Source organism: Epinephelus moara, chromosome 5 (genome assembly GCF_006386435.1).
Source record: "Epinephelus moara isolate mb chromosome 5, YSFRI_EMoa_1.0, whole genome shotgun sequence".
Taxonomy (NCBI): domain Eukaryota; kingdom Metazoa; phylum Chordata; class Actinopteri; order Perciformes; family Serranidae; genus Epinephelus; species Epinephelus moara.
The window spans coordinates 19,453,180-19,478,693 of NC_065510.1; the positions used below are offsets into that span (position 1 = coordinate 19,453,180).

The window sequence follows — 25,514 nt, forward strand, 5'->3', positions numbered from 1 at the left end:
AAAAAAACATTGTGTTTTTGTTACCTTAGAATGAGCAGTTTATATCTACATATGGAGCGGGTGTTGTAAATCAGTTCAGGAAGGAAGAAGAAGCAAAACAAAACTGAAAACCAAACGGGGTAATTCGATGAACTCAGGTAAAGAATCCAAATAGAACACAAGACACCAGGCAGGAAACAGATCAGGGAACAACACCAAGAACACAGGATGAACACAGACAAACTGACAAGGAACATAGGGAACACACAGGTATATATACACAGAAAACAAATCACAAGAATGAGACACAGCTGGAGTAGGAGGACACGGACAAAAGGAGGGAAATGGGGTAACAACAAGGGTATGGTGGGGAACAAAAGGGTGGAGCAAATAAGACTAATACAGCACAGGTGTGAAGGGAAGACTCTGGGAACTGGGACGGACTAACGAGACTGGTGGAAGACAGGTGTGACAGAAAACGGGTGGGAAAAAGCACAGGAAGTTAAACCAGACCTGATACATAGAGAGAAGCTACAAAAGTAAACAGGAAACAGATTAAATATGAATGAATAGTATAACACAAGGAAGAACACAAACAGAAAAGCCCAAAACGAAGTCCACAAGATGACATACTATGAACAAAAACCCAGGATCATGACAGTGGGACCAACTCTACGGAGTCCACCATGTTTTTTCTACATCTAAACTAGCTGTGATTTGACACTGGACAACATCAACATAGTCAAGGCAAGGCAATCATCAGCGCAAATCCGTATATGACAAAAATGGCAGTAAATTTTTGGTAGGTTGGCTTCAGTTAGTGCAGAATGCTGCAGCTCGTATTTTAACCAGGACAAATCGTAGGTCACGTATCACCCCAATTCTCACCTCCCTCCATTGGTTGCCAGTTAACTTAAGAACTGCTGAACTTTTAAAGCTCAACATGGTTTAGCGCCGAGTTATATAGCTGAGCTTCTGACTACCTGTGCTCCAAGTCATGACCTCCAAGTCATGACCAGAGATGCTCAAGCCTACCCTCACGAGTCGTCCCTAGATCAAGGCTGGTAACTAGAGGTGACTGGGCTTGTGCCATCAAGGCCCCGAAGCTCTGGAATATATATTTTTATAGGAAAGCTTTTCTTTTTAAATGCCCGATTTGTACTTTTGTGATTTGTAACTTTTGTGTTTTATTTCCTTTTGTTGTATTTTTGCCTCTGTGCACATTATTTTCCTTAGCTCTTAACATTTTTTTTTTAAATATTGTACTGTATGTATTGTTGAATTGAAAGTATTTGTTCAATTTAATATTTTTTTTTACAGTTTATTTGTAATTTTATAGTTTATGTAGACATATTATTTTATAGTAGAATAGATTTGCTGTTGACTTTTTCACACACAAAAAAAGAAACCATGACTGAGATGGGTTTGCCTTTACGATGACATTTATAGCAGTTGATTTAACATTGGTTTCTCTTTGAACATGGGTGTATTTCTGAGGCGGCAATCTGAATGAGTTACAATAACTTGTTCTCTGGCCGACACGCTGTTGGAGGGCCTACTTTCTCCCCTGTCCCATGGGCCCCAGTGCAATCACACTGCCTGCACTGTCTATATTTACGCCCCTGCTCAGGGGTTTTGCTGTTACATCCTTTCTTGGTCTGGTGGCTAATGTTTAGTAATGTTAGATAGTAAAGGACATTACTGGCTCAGTTTGCTGACTTGAAGGTACTTCTTGAGCTACTGTTACACTACATTTTACCCTTTATAATCACCACATAATTATCACTTATGGCCACAGCGGCCTCAGTTTAATAGTCTTGTTCTAAAGTGTCCAATCCGTCTTCATTGTAAACAAACTTTACATGAATCAAACAGCACCAAGAGGGACATTTACCCTCTTAATCACCTTCTGTTTTGCAAAGGAGGACCTCCAGGAGCAAAACAGCAGGAGGTCCATAGATTGCATGACTCCTGGTGTCCTCCTTTTGTATCAAGGCTGTCTGAGAGACATATTGTTTGGATGATTGACAGGATGCTAAACAGTAAAAGTGATGCATGACACACAGATGATGTTTCACAATCTCCCATTTACTTGCTGTAGATTCACAAAGCAAAGCAGCAGCTGGCAGGAGCAAATTGTCTTTAACAGCTTGCAATGCTGAGCTGGAAGAATGGGATGTGATGTCTGTGTGTCTGTCGGTCTGTGTGTGTGTCAGCTATCTCCACACCCACAGCCTCACAGGTACAGTATCCACTCCTTAATCAGAATGGGAGGGATGCATTTTTTATGCTTCATGTTTTTGCATCTGTTAGAGCATTCTCTCTCTGTCTCTATCTCTCCTCCTCTCCTCTCTCCTCCCTCCTCTCTCTGCCTCTCCTCCCTGGTCGTCCTCTGCAGGCCTGCTGCTCTCTGCTGCAGAGAGGGGCTGCGTGACGTCAGTGAAGGCTGGAGCGGTTCCTTGGTTGAAGCGGAAAAAAAAATGGGGAGAAGATTGCGAGGTGAGTGAGACGCACATTTCTTTCATTTTTTTTTTGACCCCCCGCCACATTTGTGTCGCCGCGCGTGTGTTTTTGCGTTGTGTATATGTTTTCAATCATCGCTCCATTGACGGCGCTGCTCCTGTGCAACACATTTACGCAACGAGTCCGGTCCAGCGATGAGCCAGTGCTGCTGTGAAAACAGCAGAAAATCGGGCACATGCCAGCCTGTCGCCCTTCCCCTCCGAGAGGGCACAGCTGCTGCCATCAGCATCGGTGTGCATTAACCTGACTCCAGGGCCTGTTGGTGCGTTTAAGTCATTTACGGTGGCGTTTATTGCTAACATGATGACATTTGGTGATGCCGCTCGTCCACACCCACATGATACGCTGCTTGTGATTGATCCATGTGCAGTGCAGATATGAGGATCAATGTGTTTTGCAGCGCTGGATGTGTCAGTGTTTACTGTCACGTCGTTAAGCGGTTGTCAATCGACAGGAAACTGTGACCGGCCTGTGTTGGCCTGGGTGTGTGGGGATTGTACCTGCTATTGCTGTATTTATAAATGTTAAAGTGAGCTCCAATGCAAGTTGAATGTGTCTGCTTATGTAGTGCACACACAGCTGTTTGAATGCGGCAATATTTCCATAAACTATCTCAGCATGACACACATGCATTTATATTTTTTCTTGCAGCCATGCTCACAGACTAGTTTCCATGCAAATCCTAGCTTTTTAATATTCCTCTGAGCAAACACCAAACAGACAGAGTCCACTGAAATCATGACTCTCCAACAATAATATTCCCATGGGACGCCTGGAAACTCTCCTGAGCAGCACACTGCTGCTGAAGTGACAAACAGCCAGGGCTGCTGGAGTTTGGGAAACTGTCATGTGACTACAGTGCATGAGAAATCTGACTCAGAGTCAGTGGGCTGTGGCCTATATGCTGCTGTGTTTGTAGAAATCAGATGTGACAAAAAGTTGGGAGCAGTCATGCTGAGATGAGGAGGAAGAACTACAGGAGTAAAAACAGGAAATAAACATGTTTTATGGGATTTTTTTTTTTGTAGGGTGAGATTCACTGTCAGATGATAACTGAGCCTGGGAGAGTTGTGTTGTGTATCTGCACTGCAGCACTACACAACACGCACACACATGTGCTATGTGCTATGTGTGTGCGGACCTCATGGCGTCTTCATACATGTAGTTTTAAGCCGTCATGTAAATGTGGCAGCAGACAGATGGTTTCCCAGTGATCACACGTGAGGCGAGGATTCACACTGATACAGAATATTTTAATGACTGTTGTGCAGTCCATAACGTTGAATATTCCTACTGGTGTGTGTGCTGGTGTGTGTGTGTGTTTTCATTCTGTATGCATGTATGCATGGACTCTCAGAACTGTGACAGTGAGTCTCGTATTCATTACCCACGATCCCACAGGCAGATAGAAATCCTCCGTTGGTAGAAAACTTACGAATGTGTATTTACAGTATTGTATTTGTGCCGTTTTGGGACAGTAGGGAAACTTTTGTTTACCTTTTTTCTGAGTCACACCGAATCATACACTCTCTGCCTCCTTCTCATGCTCACCCACCTATCCACCCACCAGCTGACTGATTCACCCTGATTGACAGTTACCTCTCTGGATGTGAGGTTCATAGATCAGACAGGGATGCAGATCCACCTGTCAGGATGCTGTCAGTCAGTTCATGGGTACAAGCTAGCAGCGCTCGCACTAAAATTCACATATCCCACAGGGTTTTCAGTGCAGGTCCTGATGTTAGACATTTACTGCGTATTTAAAGAATAATTGTCTGCAGATTCCGTGAAAACACCAAAACTAACAGTGCTTTAGTTTGTCTCTGAAAACTTTATGACCTCCTTACCTTCCTCAAGCTTATTCACGACTGCTGAATATGTAAATCTCTAAGATAGAGGGTCTCAAATGTGTAGTTTCATTTACTAAAAAGCTCTAGTTATTTTCCTCAAATGGTTGTTCTGTGGCACAGAGGACCAAACTAAATCAGACTGTGGATACACAGCCAATACTTTTCAGTAGGATCGTAGATAAAAGAAAACAGTGACAGGAATCCTTCACTCTTTCTTAATACCCAAGTCGATGTCTTTAAAGAAGTGTCTCACTACTGGGAAGATGTTTTTTTTTTTTTTTTTTTATAAAACTTGGCTGTCTGTGCAGTAGAAAGAGACAAATACTTCTGAAATAGATGCTACATGACCAGAGGAAACAGAGGAAAAGGACTGTGGTGTTTGCTTCTGATCAAGAGATACAAAAGCTAGAACTACCAGAATGCACTGCACTGCACTGGACCACTAATTGCTCCTGCTGGTGGGTGACGTTGTGCAAGCTTGGCAGTTTTTCCACAGAAAACAATATTGCAACTGCTAACAAAAGATCTTGAATTACAGTTAAACAGCTAGAATATGTTTGTCATTATAGGTGAGAAATAGGCAACGCAGTAACAAAATCTGGGTTCATGTTTGACCGTTTGATTGGCATTTGGTCTGAGTTTGAGAGAGAGGGGTGGCTCTCTCTCACTCGGTCCGCTTCTATACTCTTTGTGTCAATGGTGGCAGGCATACAAAAATGTGGAAAGATTATCTGTAGTTTGAGCCACAGCCCTACAGCCAGCAAATATCCACTGGTTTAAGGTTTAAGCTTGGAGATGAGCAGGGAGATCTTGGCGCTGGCAAGATGGAGGGAAGTTTACCACAGTTCATTTACACATACTACCTGCATTGTCATGACTCAAAGCTGGTTGAAAATCAGTAAAGTATTCCTTTAAATGTCCAAAATCCAAAGATATTTCTATGTAAAGCAGAGAAAAGCAGCAAATCCTCACATCAGAGAGCCACAGAATGTTCTTTGAAAACAGACTTGATTAATTATTTCAACTCTAAAGAAAAACATAACATACCACAGGGCTGTAATCACTGAAATTCTACCTACTCTTCAACCAATCGATCAATTGATGGGGGAGAAAAATCGGCATATTATATCTAGATTAACTAAATCACCACAGTGTGCTCTACCTGGTGGCATTGTGTGTCTACCAAAACGTTTCTTTTTTTTCCTGTCACAGGGCTCGACATTAACACTTGCCCAGGGCAAGTAAACTGTGTTCAGGCAAGTGGAATGCCTGGAGTGAAAAATAAATGTGATCCAATGTGATATATCCAAAAATAAACTGCGTACTGTAACGCTTTCGCACCTGAGCTGCATGTGCGAGTCCGTCTCACCACTAAACGTTGAACAGGACTGATGAGAAAAATTGGACACACTGGACACTATAGAAGTTAACGTTGGTGTTGACGATGTCATATACAACATAACGTTACTAACGTTGAATATCTCTGTAATGCTTTATGCGAAAGAGACTTAGCTAACGTTAGCCATTGTGCTGCTCCAACAAGAGCTACCGCGTGACTCTATCCCTTTCAGAAGTGTTGTAATCTAGCCTTGAACTGCACTGTCTTTTTGGATACTAAACCCATAATGATAAAATCTGATACTTATTTGCCTCTGTTTTCTAATTAAAAATGAGAGTTGAAAAATGTTTAACTTTGGGTACAACACTGCACTTGTCACTGTCACCAGCTATCCAATCACAGTAGAGAAGGAGCGGGACAAATACCACAAAGACAAACAATCACAGAGGACAATACACATGCTGGACAACAACTGCAGTTTTCAGTTGGTAAAAGTAACATTTTGGTGGACACACAGCCTTAATGAATTAACACCAGCAGTTGTTCGACTAATGAGAATTTGGTTGAACGAGAGCACATCGACCAACCAGTCGACCATCAGACCAAAGGGTGACAGCCCTAGAATATCACCGGCCTTATCCTTCAGAGCAAAAGCACTCTCTCCTTTTACAACTCTGCACTATTCTTCAGTTTTGTGCCTCATTTGAAACTTATCATTTCACTGTAGCTTCATGTCCTAAGTGTCCTTTCTCTTGTGATCAAGTTTTCCCTTCAGCTAATCATTAATTTGAGACTCACTACATCTCAGTATTCACTCCTGCTATAACAAGACTGTGTTTGTGCCCATGCACAGCTGGCTCAGGCATCTCTGGGCTGCTCTGTTATTGTTGCAGCTGCCTGCAAAATGGTGTTCATCCAACCATCACTTAGAGATCAAGGATCAGGCTCATGATTCTGGCCTTGGGGCTTTTAAACTTTTCCTGACAGCTCGTGACGGCCAAAGACTGAATCTGGAAAAATACTGACAGTAATGTGTAAATTGCTTTTATGCAATATTCACTGAATCGTCTTTATTGTCTTAAAGGTTTTACAACCACTGAATAACGATATATTCTTCATGAATGACATGCTATCACATTTTATTACATGCTTTCTCATTTAAAGTTTCCCGTCCTTGTTAGACAGAGCTCCATATACGAGTCTGGTTGAAATAGGAAATATTTAATCTGCACTGGTTCTCTCAGTCGTCTACCAGCAACTCGAATATCTTGTCAACACAGGCTCAGGATTAATGAGTATAAGAGGACCTAAGAGACAGACGAAATGCGGCCACAAATCACAGAGGCCATTTTCTGCATCATTTCCCACACACGTCCTCTACAGAAGCTACGTCCCCAGCCTTGTTTAGGCTAGCACAGGGAGCTTAACGTACGTACATTAGAAGTTTGCTTATGTTCTTTTAAGAGGATATGAGATACAGAGTATCTTATCCAGCTCTGACTGGATAAGGTATTGTAGCTCTCCTTGCTGGTGGTGACAAATGTGTAAGCATATATGAGAGGGCAAGCTGCATCGTCAGCAGTGGCTTAGATTAATGCCATTAAATGCTAGGTAAACACTCGTCATCACTTATTAATGGGTCTTATTACCTGCTGAGGAAACTGTGAGATCCATTATTTTTTACAGTCTTTCATTAACAAGCTAATATCCATCTAATCTCCCCTCTTTGTTTGTGGAAATAAGGTGGCTGAATATAAACAGAGCTTTCCATATACATTCTCAACAGTGGCCCCATACTGTAAGTCTCCATGCGTGCTGACATACACAGTGGTCAAAGCAGGAAGCAGTGTTGTTAGTGTGTTTAACAACATCCTCCTGGCATGCACTCTTGATGTATGTATACTGGAGGGTAATTGTTTCTGTGAAACAGTCGTTTGGATCAATAGTAGACGGCGGTGAGCCCGGGAATGAGTCTGTCCATCGGCTCACATTTGTGAAAGTCAGTCCATCTCATTCGCCTGCCTCATCCTGACCCGAGCTCCCCTAACGATTCCTTCAGTGTCACACTGCGGTGAGAGCTGTGCAGCTTCAGCTGTCTTTTTGTTTTCAGTCTCGTATGTGTCAGCTGAATGTTAATACTGCTTCAGTCTTCCTTTGTCTGGGTGTATTAATGAAGTAATGGCTAAATGACTGTAGCCACTGTACAATAGTCATCAACAACCTTAAATGGTTTTTTTCTGGAGACCATGTTGGAAAGATGGGGGGTATCCTGTGGCATTAGGCAATTATGTAATCAAGATCAGTTTTAGTGCAACCCAGTCACAAGAATGTTTTTGCATTGTACGCTTCTGCAAATAATAGATGCGTTACATTTGTATGTAGGTTGAAACTTGAAGGGTAACAATGTATGTTGAAGCACAAAAATCACTTTCTTGTCGTCAGGAAAAGTTCCTGTTTTGGCTTAAAATACCTTGCTTTTGGTGACACAATCTCACCTGGAGATGCAGCAATGTCGTAGTGAAAAACATCCACTTTTGGTGCCTAAAAAGCTGCTTCTAAAACGCGATGAGTTGCTTAAACTCAATGAGAGGAGGACGAGAGGGTGGAGCTGTGGCGGAGTGAGGGGTGAATGTGACTGAGAGCTCGAGGACACCAACTGTAGATGGCTGGGCACTCAAAATTTGTACCAGGCTGTAAACATGTTTATTTCTGCTGTAAAGTTAGGCATTTTAAGACGGGGGTCTACAGGGATTGAAGTGGCCATTCGAGAAACTGCAGTTTTTGGCACTTTGGCGTTAGCTTCATGTTTTAGCCGTGCAGGTCGCTGCTTGTTATTATGAAAATTATTAAGCCACTTGAAGTTACCGTGCTTTTGATTAAGGGCTGCACCTGACAAAACTGTTTTGTCCCCTTGTCCATTAAAGCCTTAAATGAGAAGCTAACTGTAGCTTAACCATACAGTCTATTTATTTTTTTCAACATATGTAATTTTAATGATGACTATGCGAAACAGATGTGTTGTATGGGCAGGGTGTAGTTTGTTGGCCGATGGCAGTCTGCACATGTATTGTAGTTACTGAGTGTGTGGGATTGTGAATAGCGATAGCTCTGTGTGTGGACTGTATATATGTAGGAACTGTATGTATTAACTTTTTTGTAGTTTTTAACAGTATGTTTTGTTTGATCGGGTCAATAATGGAGGGGTCCCCTCAGATTATGTGTGGTCATATGCCTACAAAGTTGCGTGGTGATCGGTGAAACCCTTGAGATATTATACACCTTTATGTGATGAGCCACGCCCTCTGCAATATTCATTGCCTTATAGAAGCTCAGTTTTAGTAAGTTTTCCAACTTTTGCCAAGAGGGAACTTTAGATATTGGTCCCTAGATTATGTTCACCGAGTTTCATGCAGATCGCTCAAACTTCCTAGGAAGAGATCGATTTGAAGTGTTTTTCAAAAAATCCATATAACCGGAAGTTATGGGTTCTAGAGGCAAATTCAATTTCTATCGGTTGCTATAGCGTCCCCCTTTGGCCAATTGATGTAATATTGCTTCATTCGCATCCTCCCATGACCCTCTACCACTGTGCCAAATTTCACATGGATTGACCAAGTCAGTGAGGAGAAAAACGTGGAACAGACACACAGAGTGTGAGTTTTCGTCATTATATAGTAAGATAAGATAAGGTAATTTTTGTTGGTTATTTTGTGTTGATTTGGATTCTATGCAAATGTTACATATGATCTGCCTGTCTTCAAGGAGATTTTTTTCCCTATGAATATGCAAATAGGCTTTGCAAAAGAAGGGGAGTGTCGTGGTAACACTGTCACACGAGGTGAAATGTTTTGGTCTTGTCATCTTGGGTAGCTCGCTGTATAAATCCAGTGTCTGCTGAGTCCTGTTCAACATAAGTGGCAAGGTTTGCCCTTTGCTGTCAGGTGAGGAGCCCCAGGTTGTGAGATTGTCCTGTCATGGGAGTCCCATGGCTTTTCTCAGGACTAAAACACTTTGACATGCTCCTGTAGGAGCCTAGAAGGCATTAGGAGCCCTCACTAAACCTCCCATTCAGCTTCTAAGGGAGTCCATATAATGCAGCCTGTCCAGGGAACATGTCAAGGCTCTGAGTTCTCGTCCATGTCGACTGCTGTCAGAAAGCTTTAGCGTGTATTTTACATTGGTGCTATCACACTGTATGCTATGCAGAGCAGACTAGGGTTGGGCTATGTGAATTATTTTTGCTTTATTTACTTGGATATTCTGTTTAATCATGACATAGACTGTGAGAATGTGGGAGTGGGTGGAGCACATTATACACATGACAAATACCAGCAGTGAAAACAGCTCCAGTGTTGAAGTGTAGGCTGATACTCGTGTCACACCTCTTACAGTCTTTGGCACCTCCTGTATTATATACAGTAGCTTACTGCTAAACTGCTAGTTCGAGTTCAGTGCCGCAGCATCTCTGGGTGAAGCTTTGCAGAGGAGTGGCATGACTGCTATGATACACCTTGACTCACTCTGCTCTCCACACCTCGGAGCAAAACAAATCTTTATCAGAGAGCACAGGCGCACAGGCATAAATCTCACCCGACTGTGAGATGGAGCCCCAGAGCCTCCTGGCCTCCGAACCTGAGTGACATATTGCTTTTAACCGGTGACTTTTATTATTTATGAATGACTTCAGACCAAGTTGATCAGTTGATGTTCATCCTTTGGAGGTGATCTTTAAACAGTCACGTCATTAGTGTAGCCTGAGGGCCCGCTGATGTTTTATGCACATGGTGCAGAGTTTAAGAATTCAGGTGCAATGACTGCAGCGCAGGCCGCAGTGTCTTCACACAGATAGTGTAAGGAGTTTGAGCTAAATAATTTATTATCATAACTAGGGTTATTGTGCTAATATTCCTCCGGTAATATCAGTTTATCATGGTGCTGCTACAGCCTTGTTTTTCAAATGTAGCCACAGTGTAGTCAGACACCCACGTCAAGGAATTGACCATTTATAGGAAACGGTTATACAGTCAGATTTGGCAGAAGAGGCTCAGTGCTCTAAAGGAGCTCTCAAAGAATCCAAGCAGTTATCAGGATTCTGCTGGGAGAACTGATTCCTCTTTGATAAACAGAGAAATGGACATTAAATCTTATCAGCAGTCCCAAAAATATAGCACAAAAGGAGAAAGCGGGGGCAGCTAATTCAGGCGTGACCTCAGTGAGTCATGTCAGTAGCTAGGTCTCTTATAGGGGTAGAAATCACCAGAGGCTCCATGATACAATATTATCACAATACTTAAGTCATGGTACAATATTATTGCGATTTGAAATATGTTGCAATATGCTGAGTATTGTGATAAAATGTATTGCAATCAATTTCCCTTTTTCAACTGTAAATTATGTCACCAAATGAAAACTTTGTCAAGTTTTCAGTCTTTTCATCTCACCTCAGCCAAATAGGCTTTTGCAGTTTCACTGTGTTACGGTATACCAGGGTATTTCGAAATCCCGACAGTATGATTTTCAATACCATCAAAAATACAGACACTCATCTTTCTATTAACCTCATATTGTCCTCATTCACATATAGTGTGTACGCATAAATCTGTGCTTAAACCATGCGTTCAATCATTTTAGTAGATCCAGGGTTCATCAATATTTTCTTACCTTAGTTTGTTCGTACAGCTGTCTCAGACCACACATACAGAGGTCAGTCTGGTGGAACAGGCAGCAGAGCTGAAAAATATGGTTTCTCCTAGCGGTGAGGATAACGTTACAGGACTGTAAACAGTCCACATCAGAGACACCACAGGGTAAAACAGCATAATTTCATATCTAACTCAGTGAACTAAGGACTTATTTTGACCAAACCAGAATTGGTGATTGCTGGAACAGTGGACTAACTAACGACATGGCCAAAGCAGGAGGAGTTTGGTTAGTTTTATTACGGTTCTGACAAATTTGAATGCAGTGTGTTTTACAATGAATTAAGAAGGCAATTAAGCTAGTCTTAGTTTGCTGAAAGAAAGAAACTGGAATTCAGAAGGTGTGTGGTTTATTTCTGTGGTTAATAAGGAAAATAGCTGTAAGAATATCTTGACAATTTGTGAGTGTATCTAGTCTATTTGTTAGACTTAAAAACCTAAAGCCTAGTTCACATTACACGATTTTCACCCTGATTTTGCATTGCGGAGACTATCGTAATCTTTTGAGTGTTAATACCTGGCGATGTGTGTTTCTGTCAGCGGGAGTCTCGCCAACTGCGTTACAACCTGTGTGTGCACACCACAAGATTTCTCCATCGAGCCCTCGCTGGCAGAGCCCCAGATAACGCAGTGACATCACCAAACTTGGAGACGACACATGGTAAAGGCATGGATATTCTTCCCAGTGTTGAATCAGATCTGCCTCCAGGGCCTGGGTCCAAACACAACGCGCTCCCCGTGATCCCGTGGATGCCGCCATTGTTGTTGTTGCTTGCGGGCTTGTCAGTGTTGCCAGATCTTGGGAGAGAAACAAGCAACCAGGGCTATGGAAAGAAGCCCAAAAGAAGCGACTATCATACATTTAAATAACTTATTAGACGGATATATATAGAGGAAGGCGACGTTTAGAGAGCAAGCCCAAATAAGCAACTCCACTTTAGAAACAAGCCCAAAGTCACGGCTAATAAGCGGACCTGGCAACCCTGCAGCTTGTCCTCCTCACATTTCTTCCGTCCTCCTTTCTTCCGTTTTCTAGCATGCCAGATATCCAGTCCCAGTCACAGACGAGGGGGCGACTTGCTCATAGGCTTGTTCACACTTGAGGACTCGTTGTGGCAGACTATCTGCCGACTCACCTCTGACCCAAGGTGGCTCTCAAGATCCTCTGCGACGTCAAAATCGCGGTGAAAATCATGTAATGTGGACTTGGCTTAAGACAGCTTGGGGGGAGGGGCACTCATCATATCACTTGTTCGTCATTTACCGTATACCCCGTTGAAATTTCAGGAAGGTGTGATGGTATGAAAAATAAGATGCTGCCCACCCCTAATTAGCATGACAGTTAATTTTGTTATAGAGACTTACTATAGATCTAAGAAATCAAGAATGCATTACAAAATGCAAGGCGATTATAGACAGTATTCAAGCCTGTAGATTACAAGTACTTTCCACTTTATAACCATGGGCGGTGTGATAAAAACTTTTAAGAAGGCTACACAAGTAGAAAGAGACTTAAAAAGAGAGTGACCTTCAGTAGGCTGAATCAGGGAGGGATCACCCGCTGAGACGGTTGAGCTTGCAGTGAGTGTTGGGGTAAAATATTAAAATATCTAGCAGCATGGATCTGCAAAGCTTGTGGGTTGAAGCAGATGTCACTGGTGTTAGCCTCTCTCTTCTACTCTTTCGTAGATAACATGCTGCTGTGCTGGACAGAGCGGCACAGCGCGTACAATCAGGATGTTTGTATGCAGAGCTGCAACCGAATGCCCCATACCTCCTAATTAAAACTGCTTAGATACTGCTGTATACACAAACTGTGAGCAAGTGACCACATCCCTGTAGTGATTAAAATTAAAAGATGCAGTGATATAGCGAGAAGGTGAAATGAGGAGAAATGTGTTGCTTTAATAATTTCTCCGAAAAAAAAGCATTGATTCTTTCGGTTCATACCTGCTCGACATCAATGTTTCCAGCTGCGTGGAAACACTCTGACTCTGATGTAGAACATAAACACAAAAATCATATGAAGCACACTAGTAACACCATTAAGTATATGAAAGCCTGGTAAATTTATTTACGTCTCAAAACAATGGTTGAGTGCTTATTCGTTCCTGATTAGGGCTGAGCGATAGATGTAATCAAATGGACTGCAGTTATATAGAGATGTTTACACTACATTTTACAATGTGCCTCTCATTCACCCACACACACATTGTTGGTGTTGGAGCTGCCATGCAAGCTGCTGGCCTAGCTGTTAGCAGCAATCGATGATCAGTGTCTTTTTCATTAACAGTATGAATATATCAAAATATGGAAAAAAAAAATCACATATTAAAAAACTGAGTAATAAAATTGATTGAGTTATGTTCATTCAGTGTTAATCACCAAAACACATTTTGTCCTTGAGGCCAAATAAATTGTTGATTGCATTTCCTTCCTCATAACACATTTGCAGTGGTGATTTTTGGAAGAATTTTAAACCATGATTTTTATTTATTCATTTATTTAACCTTCATTTAACCAGGAAGTCTCATTGAAATTCAACATCTCCTTTACAAGAGAGACCTGGCCGAGGTAGCAGCCAATCAAATCACATTAAAATGCAACAAATACAACATGGAATACAAAAATCCACAATAAAAAAACAACCATTCAAACAGTGTCTCTATGTCAAATGTCTCTATCACCACATTCATATGATGCCCTTATTGTTTACATTCATGTTTGCTTGCTAGTAGTAGTTCTCCTCTTTTTTTCCTTCTGTATTTTTTATGCATTGCAGCTGTTAGGCCTGTCATGATAACTCTTTTTGTTGGACGATGTATTGTCCCAGGAATAATTGTCATTTTTAGATCATTTTATGCCACTGCTGTAACGATGATATAATAGCATAATAATGCAAGTACGCCCTTTTAAAGTGCAATGAACTTATAATTCTTAAGAATATTAAGACGTGGGATTTGGAATATGAAATAAACAACATTTAAAGAATAGAATATAAATTTGTCTTCAGCTCACCAAACACAAAAGACAACATTGTAAAAGCAGACAAACAGGCAAATAGAGTCATTGCGAAACACTTTACACATTAAATTAGCACATTGTCTGTCTGTGGTTTAAAACTCATTAATCACTTGGTTGAGTTCAGGATACTGATGGCACTCTGGCTGAAGGACTTCTTAAATACGTTCTTGGTTGCCAGAGGGACTCTATAGCGCCACCCAGAGCTCAAGAGTTCAAACTGGCCAAAACAAAAGCAATGATCACCTGTTACTATATAAAAGAAGTACATATAAAATGTTAGTGCCTTTATAGGAGTAGCCCAAAATTACTCAGTTTGAGACTTAATAAAAAATTTGGTCAACAAAACCAAGTGATGCCTCTTGCAACTAATAGACAAGCTTACCTCTGGGAACACCGCTGTTACTCGCAGTTATTCGGCTGCTGTACTCTTTGGATGGTGGATTTGTTGGAGAGTAAAACTGCAAACGCAGGACTTTCTGGCTCATTGCCAAGCTAAGGATTATCAGGATTTTGCCTCTTCCAGTCTAAAACTGCAGCTGCAGGCTACCGGTTAGCTGCACTGTGTTGTCTTTTAAGTGTTTTTAATTTTTATTCGGACTTGCGCAAAAAAACGGGAGAATCGCTGAGCCTAAGTCTTATAATGGTCAGGAAAACCCTGCTGTTTATTTTGGCATCGTGTTAACTAAAATGTTGATGACATTGTCTTGTGTATGTGAACACAATGGGTAAATGGTAAATGGACTTCACTTGTATAGCGCTTTTTCTAGTCGTCCAACCACTCAAAGTGCTTTTGCGCACACAGTGGTGGCTGAAGCTGCCATACATGGTGCCACCTGCTACTCAGTAACCATTCACACGCTCTCACACACCGATGGAACAGTCATTGGGAGCAATGCGGGGTTCAGTATCATGCCCAGGGATACTTTGACATGTGGACTGGAAGAGCCGGGCTTGAACCACAGATCTTCCAATTAGTGGATGACCTACTCTACCTCTGAGCCACAATTACTAAGACAGTCCGCAAAAGGATTAAGATTATGTCCATATATTGTATCATAGGTTGCTAGCGTAATTATTTAGGCAGGCGCAGCGAATTCCACCAACTGAGGAAGAATGGAAAAGTGTGACACCATGTGCAGCCTCGTGCACATGCACAAGATACTAACAAAACTGAGACCCATTTATAAAACCATTGCTCCACAGTGCTTCTAGTGGTGGAAAACTCCACAGGGTACCTCCAGTAAAATAATAGCATTGTATTATTGCCCAGTCCTACTCTTGAACAGCTGGTCAGCTCACACAATTTCAAACTTATTTTACAGTGGCTATCTTCTCTCAGCAATCGATTACTTCTTTACAATTTCTAAAGCTCTTGCAGTATCTGTGCCTCTCCCCATCACTGTGAAACACTTTCACTGTCTCTGTCTGTCTCATTCTTGCAGCTTCCTCTCGCCCACACCTCTGCTCCTTTCTCGCTCTTTGTCATCACCTTTCTATATCTTTATTCTCTCTGTCTATTTGAGAAGATCCACCTGTGACTCCCTCCCGGCTTTACCTTCAGAAATGGACCGTGGGAGTTTGCAACCTTTGTGGTTCGGCCTCCATTTTTAAACACCCCTCGGCTGCCCAGATGTAAACAGCAATATATAAAGAACCTTTTAGTCATGACCTTGTTGTAAAGAACCATGGTCAAATTGAAGCCCATGTTCTGATTCTTGTTGGTCTATTTATGCTTTGATTAGACTGACTTTAATGGCTTGTTTGACCGTCTGAAAGCTTGCATTGACAGACATTGATAATGAGATTGTTACTGTTTCCCAGCAAACAGCTTTTAAAAAGTAGCTTTCCATTAAAAGTCTGTACATTAGGGTTACTCAAGACTCAAACAGAAATCAAACAAACAATTAGGGTGATGTTTGTGATGGCCTGTCATATCAGTCAAGAATATGGTCTGTAGCAGTAACAGTATCCAGATCTTTACTAAATTACTTCATTCCCATCAGACATAAGCCAGAGACAACTAAACACAGACATTGAACATTAAAAGTGCCTAACATTGCATACAAGTTAGAAGAAAGATAGCAGCACTACAGTATTTTCTTAATGCTTGTGTTTTTTAAAAGTTGAATGCTATGCTTCTTAATGCTTCTTAGTGCCACTCTCTGTCATATTTTACCATAGCACCAGGTGGCTGCTCTGTACAATCATCATTACAGAGCCGTTCTGTGCATGTTTGTATCCCAAAATAGTGCCACGACACAAAATGTGGCCTTGGGATTGTGGCAGATGTGCGTCTGATCGGTGCATGAGCGACAAAGAAGCACTGAGAGTTTCCTGTTTCAAACCCCACTGCCTTTACTAAAAGGACCTCTTGTATATCTGATCACACAGCTTGTCCGTTGGCAGTTGGAAGGTAGAGACCACTTTATTTTGGATGCAGATGGTACAGCTGGTTTGGTACGACTGATGGTGTTCGGTTGTTACGGATTTTTTTTTTTTATACAAAGAATAGTAGATTGGTTTAAAATGGGGCTGGGCAATACAGTAGTATTCTATCTGTCATGATGTGAGACAAAATATCCTAGATTTTGGATGTTATAATAAAGTCAGTGCTGTCTTTTCCTAATTTAAAAGGCTGCATTAGATAGATACCCTTAAACTTCAGTTGAAAGCCAAGTCCCAGTTAAACCCCCAGTCCCTTTTACTGGCCTGATGTGGCTACACATTTTGACAAATAAACACCTGTCTCAATTAGACACCTGGTCTCGTGGCCGAGCAGTTAATTTTTTTTGGTAGAAATTCTTTGGATGCCCTGGCTGTCAGAGCTAGATCAAATGAATGATTCATAATTGAGCCTCATATTATACAAGTAATATTCATACTGGTTTAAATAAATAATTTGATTGTATTTTCCCGATCTTTGCTGAGCAACACTTTTGTGTGAAAGGAATTAAAGGCCTGCCCTATATAGGTGCCTGTTCCAAATATAGGCCTGATGTCCCAGGCTACTAATTGAAGTTCTTACCGTAGGTAGGTAGTAGGTAGTTGGATGGATGGATGGATGGATAGATAGATAGATAGATAGATAGATAGATAGATAGATAGATAGATAGATAGATACTTTATTAATCCCAAGGGAAATTTAGGCACCCAGTAGCTCACTTATCTGAATAAATAATTGTGATCTTGAGGTTGTTTAAAATAATCATGATTATCATATTGGCCTTAGTCATGCAGCCCTACTTACCAGACTGTTCTAGCTATTCTATTCTAACCCGCTTAGTCTCTGTATCCATACTACTGATGATTATTCATCAACAATCTAATTTTGTACATTTTTTGTGAAAGCTTCAATAGTCAACCCTACAAAATCGTTGCAATGTCGATATCTGGCCCAACACTAGTTCGAAAAAGTGTCAGTCACATTTTTTGTCCCCACATATCAAACCAAGTATTATCTAATATTTGTCTTCTAACATTTTTATATATGGTTTGTCATATTTCATGGATTTTTTTTTATTTTTTTATTGTTGATGCTGTAATTATCTCAGATGTTTGCGTTTCCTTACCTTTTGATTGGTTGTTGCAGCCTACCACTCAAGCATAACAATCTTGTTGGTTCATAGCAAGTTGATTGATCGATCAGTCGTTGGACAGAAAAATGATAATGATGTTTGAGTTATTGTTCAAGCTGAAAAATTAAGTGGGCAATATTCCCACATTCTCAGGTTCCAGCTTCTCGACTGGAAGGATTTGCTGCCTCTCTTTAACTTTTGGTTTTTTGGTTGGACAAAACAAGACATTTGAAGATGTCACATTGGACTAATCCCAGGATATCTCCTTGTGTGTTCCTAATATGCATCAAAGAACTGTTGTTTCTTGCTACAGGAGAACGCAGTCTACTGCAGTTTACTGGGTCGTTTGATGGTGAGGACCACACAGAATATGTTTCCTATAATAGAAAGTAAACAGACGATATGGGAAAAACACATCTGTCAGTGTAAAACCACAGTTACCAGTGGTTGCACCGAAAATTTTTGTAACGTGGATCTTTGAAAATATTCACAATAAATACAGAAAATATGAACTCCAAAATGATGAGTTGTTAATACTGTAGATGCAGCAGACGTCGTAGATGCTTTACATCCTGTGTGTTTGTGCATGAAATCTGCTGTCGATCTTTGGTGCTGGTAGAAACGAGGGAAGCTGAATGCCGTGGCTATTCATGTGTCAAATGTGTTACACACGGTCACCATTCAATAATCACAATACAGAATTAAATGCAGTCCTCTCTGGGACGTCTCAGCTGAGCTCCATTGGCAGGATGTGACATGTGGCTACCAAACAGCCTCACTTCCTTCCATTTCCTGCCCGGTTAAATACCTCGCTTTGTAATTTTAAGCAGATGGGAATGCCTGCTGTCTGCAGTGTAGTGACTGCATCTGTGAAATCCTCCTCCTTTAATAAGTGGGCACGGCTTGCCAGTACACTCCCCGTTCCAGCCTCACCAGACTTCTAATAACAGTCTCAGTGACTTCTGGGGATTTCCAGTCTATAAGCCCTCTGCTGAGGAACAGTCTGCATCTGTGATTTGTGATTACACCGCCAATGTCTGTGCCTACTGCCTCTCTGAGTAATAGCTGCTGTAGAAAGTTGTGAGTCTTGGATTGGCGTACAACTTCGATTCTACTCAGCTGTAAGAGTCCAAATGGTGCACGTTGAAATACAGACTGTGCCCACTCTGCGACATCCGTTGTACTTGATATGCAGACTGTGTGGACTTAGATTGTTTGGCTGAAACAGAAATGTACGCCATTCCAAGTTCAGGGCTTCAGTATTCTTGGTTGTCGAACCAGCACCCACTGGGTTGCTGTTTTTAATTTAATTTGAATTAAAAAAAAAAAAAAAAAGACAAATTACAGTAATGATTTAAGTTCTTGGATGAGGTATGTTCAGTATTCAGCAGTACTTGATGTTCAGGATCTTGGTTTTATTGGGCTGAGTACTAAACAGGAAGTAGGAGTTCAGCAGAGCTTTAAGGTTCTATGGACAAACTGTTAATGCTAGAAATGGTCAACATGACATGATATTGCTTTTTACATTATATCACATTATAGCAGCCCATTTAAAATGGTTCTTATCTTAATAATAATGATGATAATTTTAAATTTGAATAGAATGCTACGCTACAGCCCAATATAATGTGATAAAAAATACTGCATTGCAATGAATCCTTATACAACTAATGAATGACTATGATATCTAAGACATACCCATCCCACGAATTAGCACCCCTACTGGGTGGTTAAGGAGAAAAATGTGGTTGGACGTCATCACATTAGATCAAAATGATGTCTTTAATGAACAGTTACGTAGCTTAGGTTCATGGAAAGGTAGTAAAGTTATTGCAGTTAAGTTCAGGAAAAGAATCATGGTTGGTTGTCATCACGTTACGCACTAAACATGAAGTTATGTAAGTTAGTTTTGGGAAAGTAAACCTACATAGGTTAGGTTTAGGAAAAGAAACATGGACAGGAAGCCAGGCTATCTTAGAGACAGACAGCCATTCACACTCACATTCACACCTACGTATGGCCAATTTAGAGTCACCTATTAACCTGCATGTCTTTAGGGAGGAAGCTGGAGTACTGTACACAGAGAAAAACCCACGCTGACACATGCAAACATGCAAACTCCACACTGAAGGGCTCCTCTACCCAAAGATTCGAGCCCCCCCACCCCAGGTTTGAACCGGGAACCCTCTTGTTGTGAGGCGGAAACGCTAACCACTGCACCATTTGAAACAGTTTAACCATATTCTTATTATTATGCAATGTGAAGACATAACCTGTTTTGGTCATTTTAATAGTCAAGAGCGCGCCTGATTTTTTTTCTTACCACTTTCTGGTTTTTGAGACCCAGAGATCCTGCAAAAATATTTGTGCTTGATCACAGTACTACACTTTAATTAGATGAGCTGGTGCAGGGGAATTGACGAAGGCTGGTATGCTGAATTTCACCAGGTGCATCAAGTGCTGAGTAATTGGATAAACACCGTGATACAATGTTCTTGAAGCGACTCAACTCTGCTGAACATATAAGGAGCAGATGGAAATGATAATAACATGATGATTTAAGTGATTAATATTTTTTAAGAATATTTTTGCCTGACTCCGGTCATAAATGAAAGGTGCATTGTAATTCAGAAATTAGTCCAAGTAGAAAGTTGAATATTTTAAGTGTGCACTTAATTGACTTGTGTTTTCTTCACTGTCTGCTGGGTTATATATTGAAAATATAAAGCAGCATGTAAGGCTGACAAGGAACTGCAGAGACACAGGCTGGATAGTGTGAGTTACTGGATCCCCTCATAAAGGACTTAGAGCTGACCTCGTAGACTTCTGACCAGAAGATGATGTTGGCGCTAACAAGCACTCTCACTAATGGAGCCATTTACTCTTCCCCACTCTCCCCTCAGTCTTCCTTTAAGTATTTCAGGGTACAAGTGCAGGAGTTTGCTTTTTAACCCTTCAGTGAAATACAGGTTTCATGTTTCTCGACCACTAATCTTATCGATCAATGTTTCTACTTGGAGAGTTCAGACACAGCAGGCTGCTGGAGTGGTAAATATGGAGAGATGGACTCATACAGAGAGGAGCTCATCACTCTCATTCTGTTCCCATTAATTCCTGAGATGTTCTGGTAGCATTTTTTCTGTTTTGATACTGATCCCTATACCTGAACTTGCATAATGTCCGAAACCGATTACTGTTCCGATACCATTGCTATCGTTGTTGTATGGCATGGTTCAAGTCAATCCCTTTGTGGGGGTGGCGTTGTCCACATACCAGACGAGGTCCTCAAGGTCCGATTTCGCAGTTTCATCAAGGTCTTCTTGAATGTGGTGGCTTGGGTCAGTATTAGAGATAGGGTAAGGAGCTCGGACATCCGAATGGATGTAGAGTAGAGCCACTGCTTCTTTGCCTCGATACGGGTCAGTTGGGGTGGATCGGGCATCTGATCAGGATGGCTACTGGGAGCCTCCTGCTAGAGGTGTTCCGGACACATCCCACTGGTAGGAGGCCCCGGGGCAGAGCCAGAACACACTGGAGGGACTGTATATCCCATCTGGCCTGGGACTGTCTTGAGTCCCCCAGGAGGAGCTGGAAAGTGTTGCTGGGGAGAGGGATGTCTGGGGTGCTTTGCTTGGCCTGCTGGCCCCATGATCCAGCCCTGGATAAGTAGATGAAAATGGATGGATGGATGGGTGAAAAACTGACATTTTATGTGACTGTGAAACTACTTTAAGTTACATAAATTACATAGTATCTGACTGCTGCACAGACTTGCGTACTTGCTGATACCTGTTCCAGCACTGTAAACAGTGTCGGAGGCATTTCCCGTACTGGTATCAGTATTAGAACAACTCTATTTACAGCTAGCTAATGCTTCACTGTATGTCAACCTTTTACTTTTTCTGCTCAAATGAAAGAAGAAAAGCAAAACGTTTTAATTAACAGCTGTGGGAGTCCATAGGAGTTAAAGCAACAGCATTAACCTGCGATTGTTGCAGGAAAATGCAGGATACATTTGTCACAAAAGGCTCTGGAGCACTCAAGTTTTCCCCAGCATGTTGTTTTGACGTTGCACTTAGATAAGATAAAACTGTATTTATTCCAAGGGAGATTGTTGGCTAGGATCAGCCTTTGTCATCAACTTTCTGACAGATATTTATTTAACCTGATTGTGTTCCATGTGTTCCTGTTGATTCTTTTCTCTGATCTGATGTTGGTCCAGAATTCTCAGTATAAAGCACTTAAACTTGTTTGTATTTTCTTGCTCTGTTTCTAGGACCTCAGGCAGGGGAACCATGACAGATGAAGTGAAAAGACCAGTTGAATGTTGCCACTATGTGTGGTCATGTGACTGAGCTGGGCTCCTGCATAGCACATGGGATCTTTCTTCATCTGACTGACTCGCCGTTGTTGCTCTGTTGCCCTGTTTTCACCATGAGAGAATCTGTCGGGTGCTTGACCTCTGTGCCCTCATACTGGCACGACTGTTGTGCCGCGTGAGCGCCTTCTCTCCTCCGGCAGTTACTGCACGGAATGGCCTCTCTGGACCTGCCATACCGCTGTCCTCGCTGCGGGGAGCACAAGCGCTTCCGAAGCCTGTCGTCCTTACGTGCCCATCTGGAGTACAACCACACGTACGAGACCCTCTACGTACTGTCCAAATCCAACAGTGTGTGTGACGCTGCTGCTCTGCTGCCGCTAGTAGCTGAGGGAGCTCTCCTCGCGCCTGCCAACAACAACGACCCTTTTGAGCCGCTGCGGCCTTCAGCTTTAAAGGAGCGGCGCTTCCCTTGTCGTGAGCTTCCCTGTGCAGACGACCTTAGTTTGACCCCAGCTAACTCCAACACAGCAGCTCGGTATATTCCCAATGTGGAGTTTCCTCTGGGGGAGATATTCATGAAGAAAGCCATGACATCCGCAGACCCTGGTCCCCATGGGAACCCCAGCACAGCTGTAGCAGTGGCAGCTAATGTAGCAGCTAGCGCAGTGGAAGCGGCCTATGAGGAGGGCCTGGCCAGGCTGAAGGCTCGGGCGTTTGAACGGCTGGAGCTGGATGAAAGGCTGGAGAAGCTGTCTGAAGAGGTCATTATCATTTTCAGAATAACTTTAATAGCCAAGTGTGATGACACATTCAAATCACTCTGGTTCTCAGCAGCTCTCAAAATACTTGCAGTGGGAACAAAATTGCATGATACAGACACAGATGCTAAATAAAGCTAACAGGCTAAACAAACATAAGCAAACTTAAACATATAGCTATCATGTGCAGCCAAGAGCTGGACGCAAACTGTGTAGTTAGTGATCAGATTGTTACGTCGAAAATAATTTTACTGGAGAAAGCTTCACCTTGTTGTGTGGAATTAGAACGTTTCTCGCTTTAGTCCCCCCTAGTGGTTGTATCAAACAGTACATGCCAATTCATGACCCAAGGATGCAGCCAGGGGACGTTAAGAATGAATAGAATAAACACTCAAGGGTGGTCTACCAACAAACAAAATCTTAAGATTGATTTGAAAAATGCTGTAATCACATCAAAATTCACACATGGTTGCTTTAAGGGTCTAGTGTGTAGGATTTAGTGGCATGTAGTGGTGAAGTTAGTGAGCTGACACTTCTCCCGGTTGCCAAGAACTACGGTGGCCAACACTAAAACGTGTTTCTAGAGTCAGTGTTTGATTCATACGTTCTAGGCTACTGTAGAAACAAAATGGCGAACTCTGTGAATGAGGACCCATAGATACAAACGGCTCATTGTGAGGTAACAAAAACACAACACTTCTTAGTTCAAGGTGATTATAAATGAAAAAACACTGGACCTTGAAGAGAAGAATGTAGAAAATACAAATTCCTTGACGTAGGAGAAACAGTTCAAGTGCATTCCTTACTCCAGTAAAGCACAGGGCTCTCAATTATAAGCATTGCATACACACAAATCAAGGCCTTAAAAAAGGCGTACGCCACTTCCCATGCAAAAGTTGTGATCTATAAAAACAGACTTGATGGGAGAAACTTTGAAAGTCTGTCTGACTTTGGCAATTGTCGAATATTTTTTGGCGCACATCATTTTTGGCTTTTGTATGTACGTACATTTTTAGTATGGATCCTACTCAATGTTTTATAAATGAGACCCCTGGGGATTGAAAATACAAAATGTTACATCATTTCTTTCTCGCTGTGCTGTTGAGCAGCATAGTGCTCAGTCCTGCCACCAATGGCTGGAGGCTGTATTGCAGCGTAATGTAACGTAGATGTAAAGTTCATGATGAACTATGGAAATCACCTGCAATGCCTCAGATTTTCACATTTCATATTTCATATATTAAAATTAGCAACACTCTGTCACTGAGAAACTCAATCTCTGAAATTGCTGGGGTGCTTAGATATCACAAGATCATAACATTCTGTCTCTTGCCCCTTGTACTAGTACAGGTGGAGAATTGCACAGTCCAGAAACCCTGAAGGAAAATACTCTGTCTTTACGCTAAACTAGTTTCAGTGCTCACTTTGCTTTGGGAACCTTGAGCTCAGCAGCAAAAAGAAAATTAACGATCTTATGGGAATAGCATGTTGCCTGTAACAAGCTGCTTAATTGTAATCAGGAAGATCGTTACGGACCAAATTATAATAAATAACATTAATCAAGGAATCAAGAAGTTAAGATTTAATTAACAGTGTCCATGTTTTTAGCTGAAAGGAAACCTTAATCTTTACAGTTTCTCTTGGTGAGAAGTGGCATGTGTCACTGATTCATCATGCTTTTTCACACTCAAACATTTGTCAAAGAAGATTCTCATACACAGAAGTCACTGAGTCACATTTTTGGACTTAAAAAAAGCTATTTTATTCGAGCACTTTTAGTACAGGTCAAGGACAGCATAACAATTTCCGATTTGGCTGAATTCATTTGCAAATTTTTTTCCAGTCAGTATGATGTCATAATTGTGTCTGTCCTTGTGTGACTGTCGGCAGTAGACAATAGAGAACTCAAGAAGTTCAATTAAGTTTTCATTATGATAATTTCATCAGGGCTGTGAGAACTCTTCTATCTAATTCTGCATCTAATTTAGGAAAAATAATTTTCTTTAAACTAATAACGCTGCAAGATGTGTAGGCTGAACGTGGATATTTGAACACTTTTTGCTGACGGAAATCTTTGTTAATGAACATGTTAATTGCTTAGCTAATGACCATATTTGCATCACCAGTTCTGTTTTACACAATGTGGTGATTATGGCGGGACATTAGGCAGCTCAAGTGCCTCTTGTCTTGTAGGTGGAGCAGAAAATAGCGGCCCGCGTAGGTCGTCTTCAGGCGGAGCTGGAGAGGAAGAGCTCTGAGCTGGAGCGGGCCAAGCAGGAGAGCGATCGGCTGAGCCAGGAGAAACAGGACCTGGAGGACAAGGCCTCTGAGCTCTCTCGGCAGGTGGACGTCTCTGTGGAAATGCTAGCCAACCTCAAACAGGACCTGGTGAACAAGGAGCAGGAGCTCAGTCACAAACAACAGTAAGTGATGTTTCCATTCTTCA

The 25,514-nt window shown here is 41.7% G+C and overlaps 1 protein-coding gene across 3 annotated transcripts in view; it reads left to right on the top strand.

Annotated features, from left to right (window-relative positions):
* The first annotated feature begins 2,375 nt into the window (after positions 1–2,375).
* Positions 2,376–25,514, top strand: part of fbxo41 (F-box protein 41) — an 81,333-nt gene continuing 58,194 nt past the window's right edge. For all 3 annotated transcript variants that reach the window (XM_050045510.1, XM_050045508.1, XM_050045509.1), the window contains exons 1-3: positions 2,376–2,478; positions 22,266–23,071; positions 25,262–25,491. In XM_050045510.1, the coding sequence (XP_049901467.1) occupies positions 22,523–23,071; positions 25,262–25,491 (779 nt within the window). In that variant the 5' untranslated portion in view covers positions 2,376–2,478; positions 22,266–22,522. The remainder of the gene's footprint in view (positions 2,479–22,265; positions 23,072–25,261; positions 25,492–25,514) is intronic.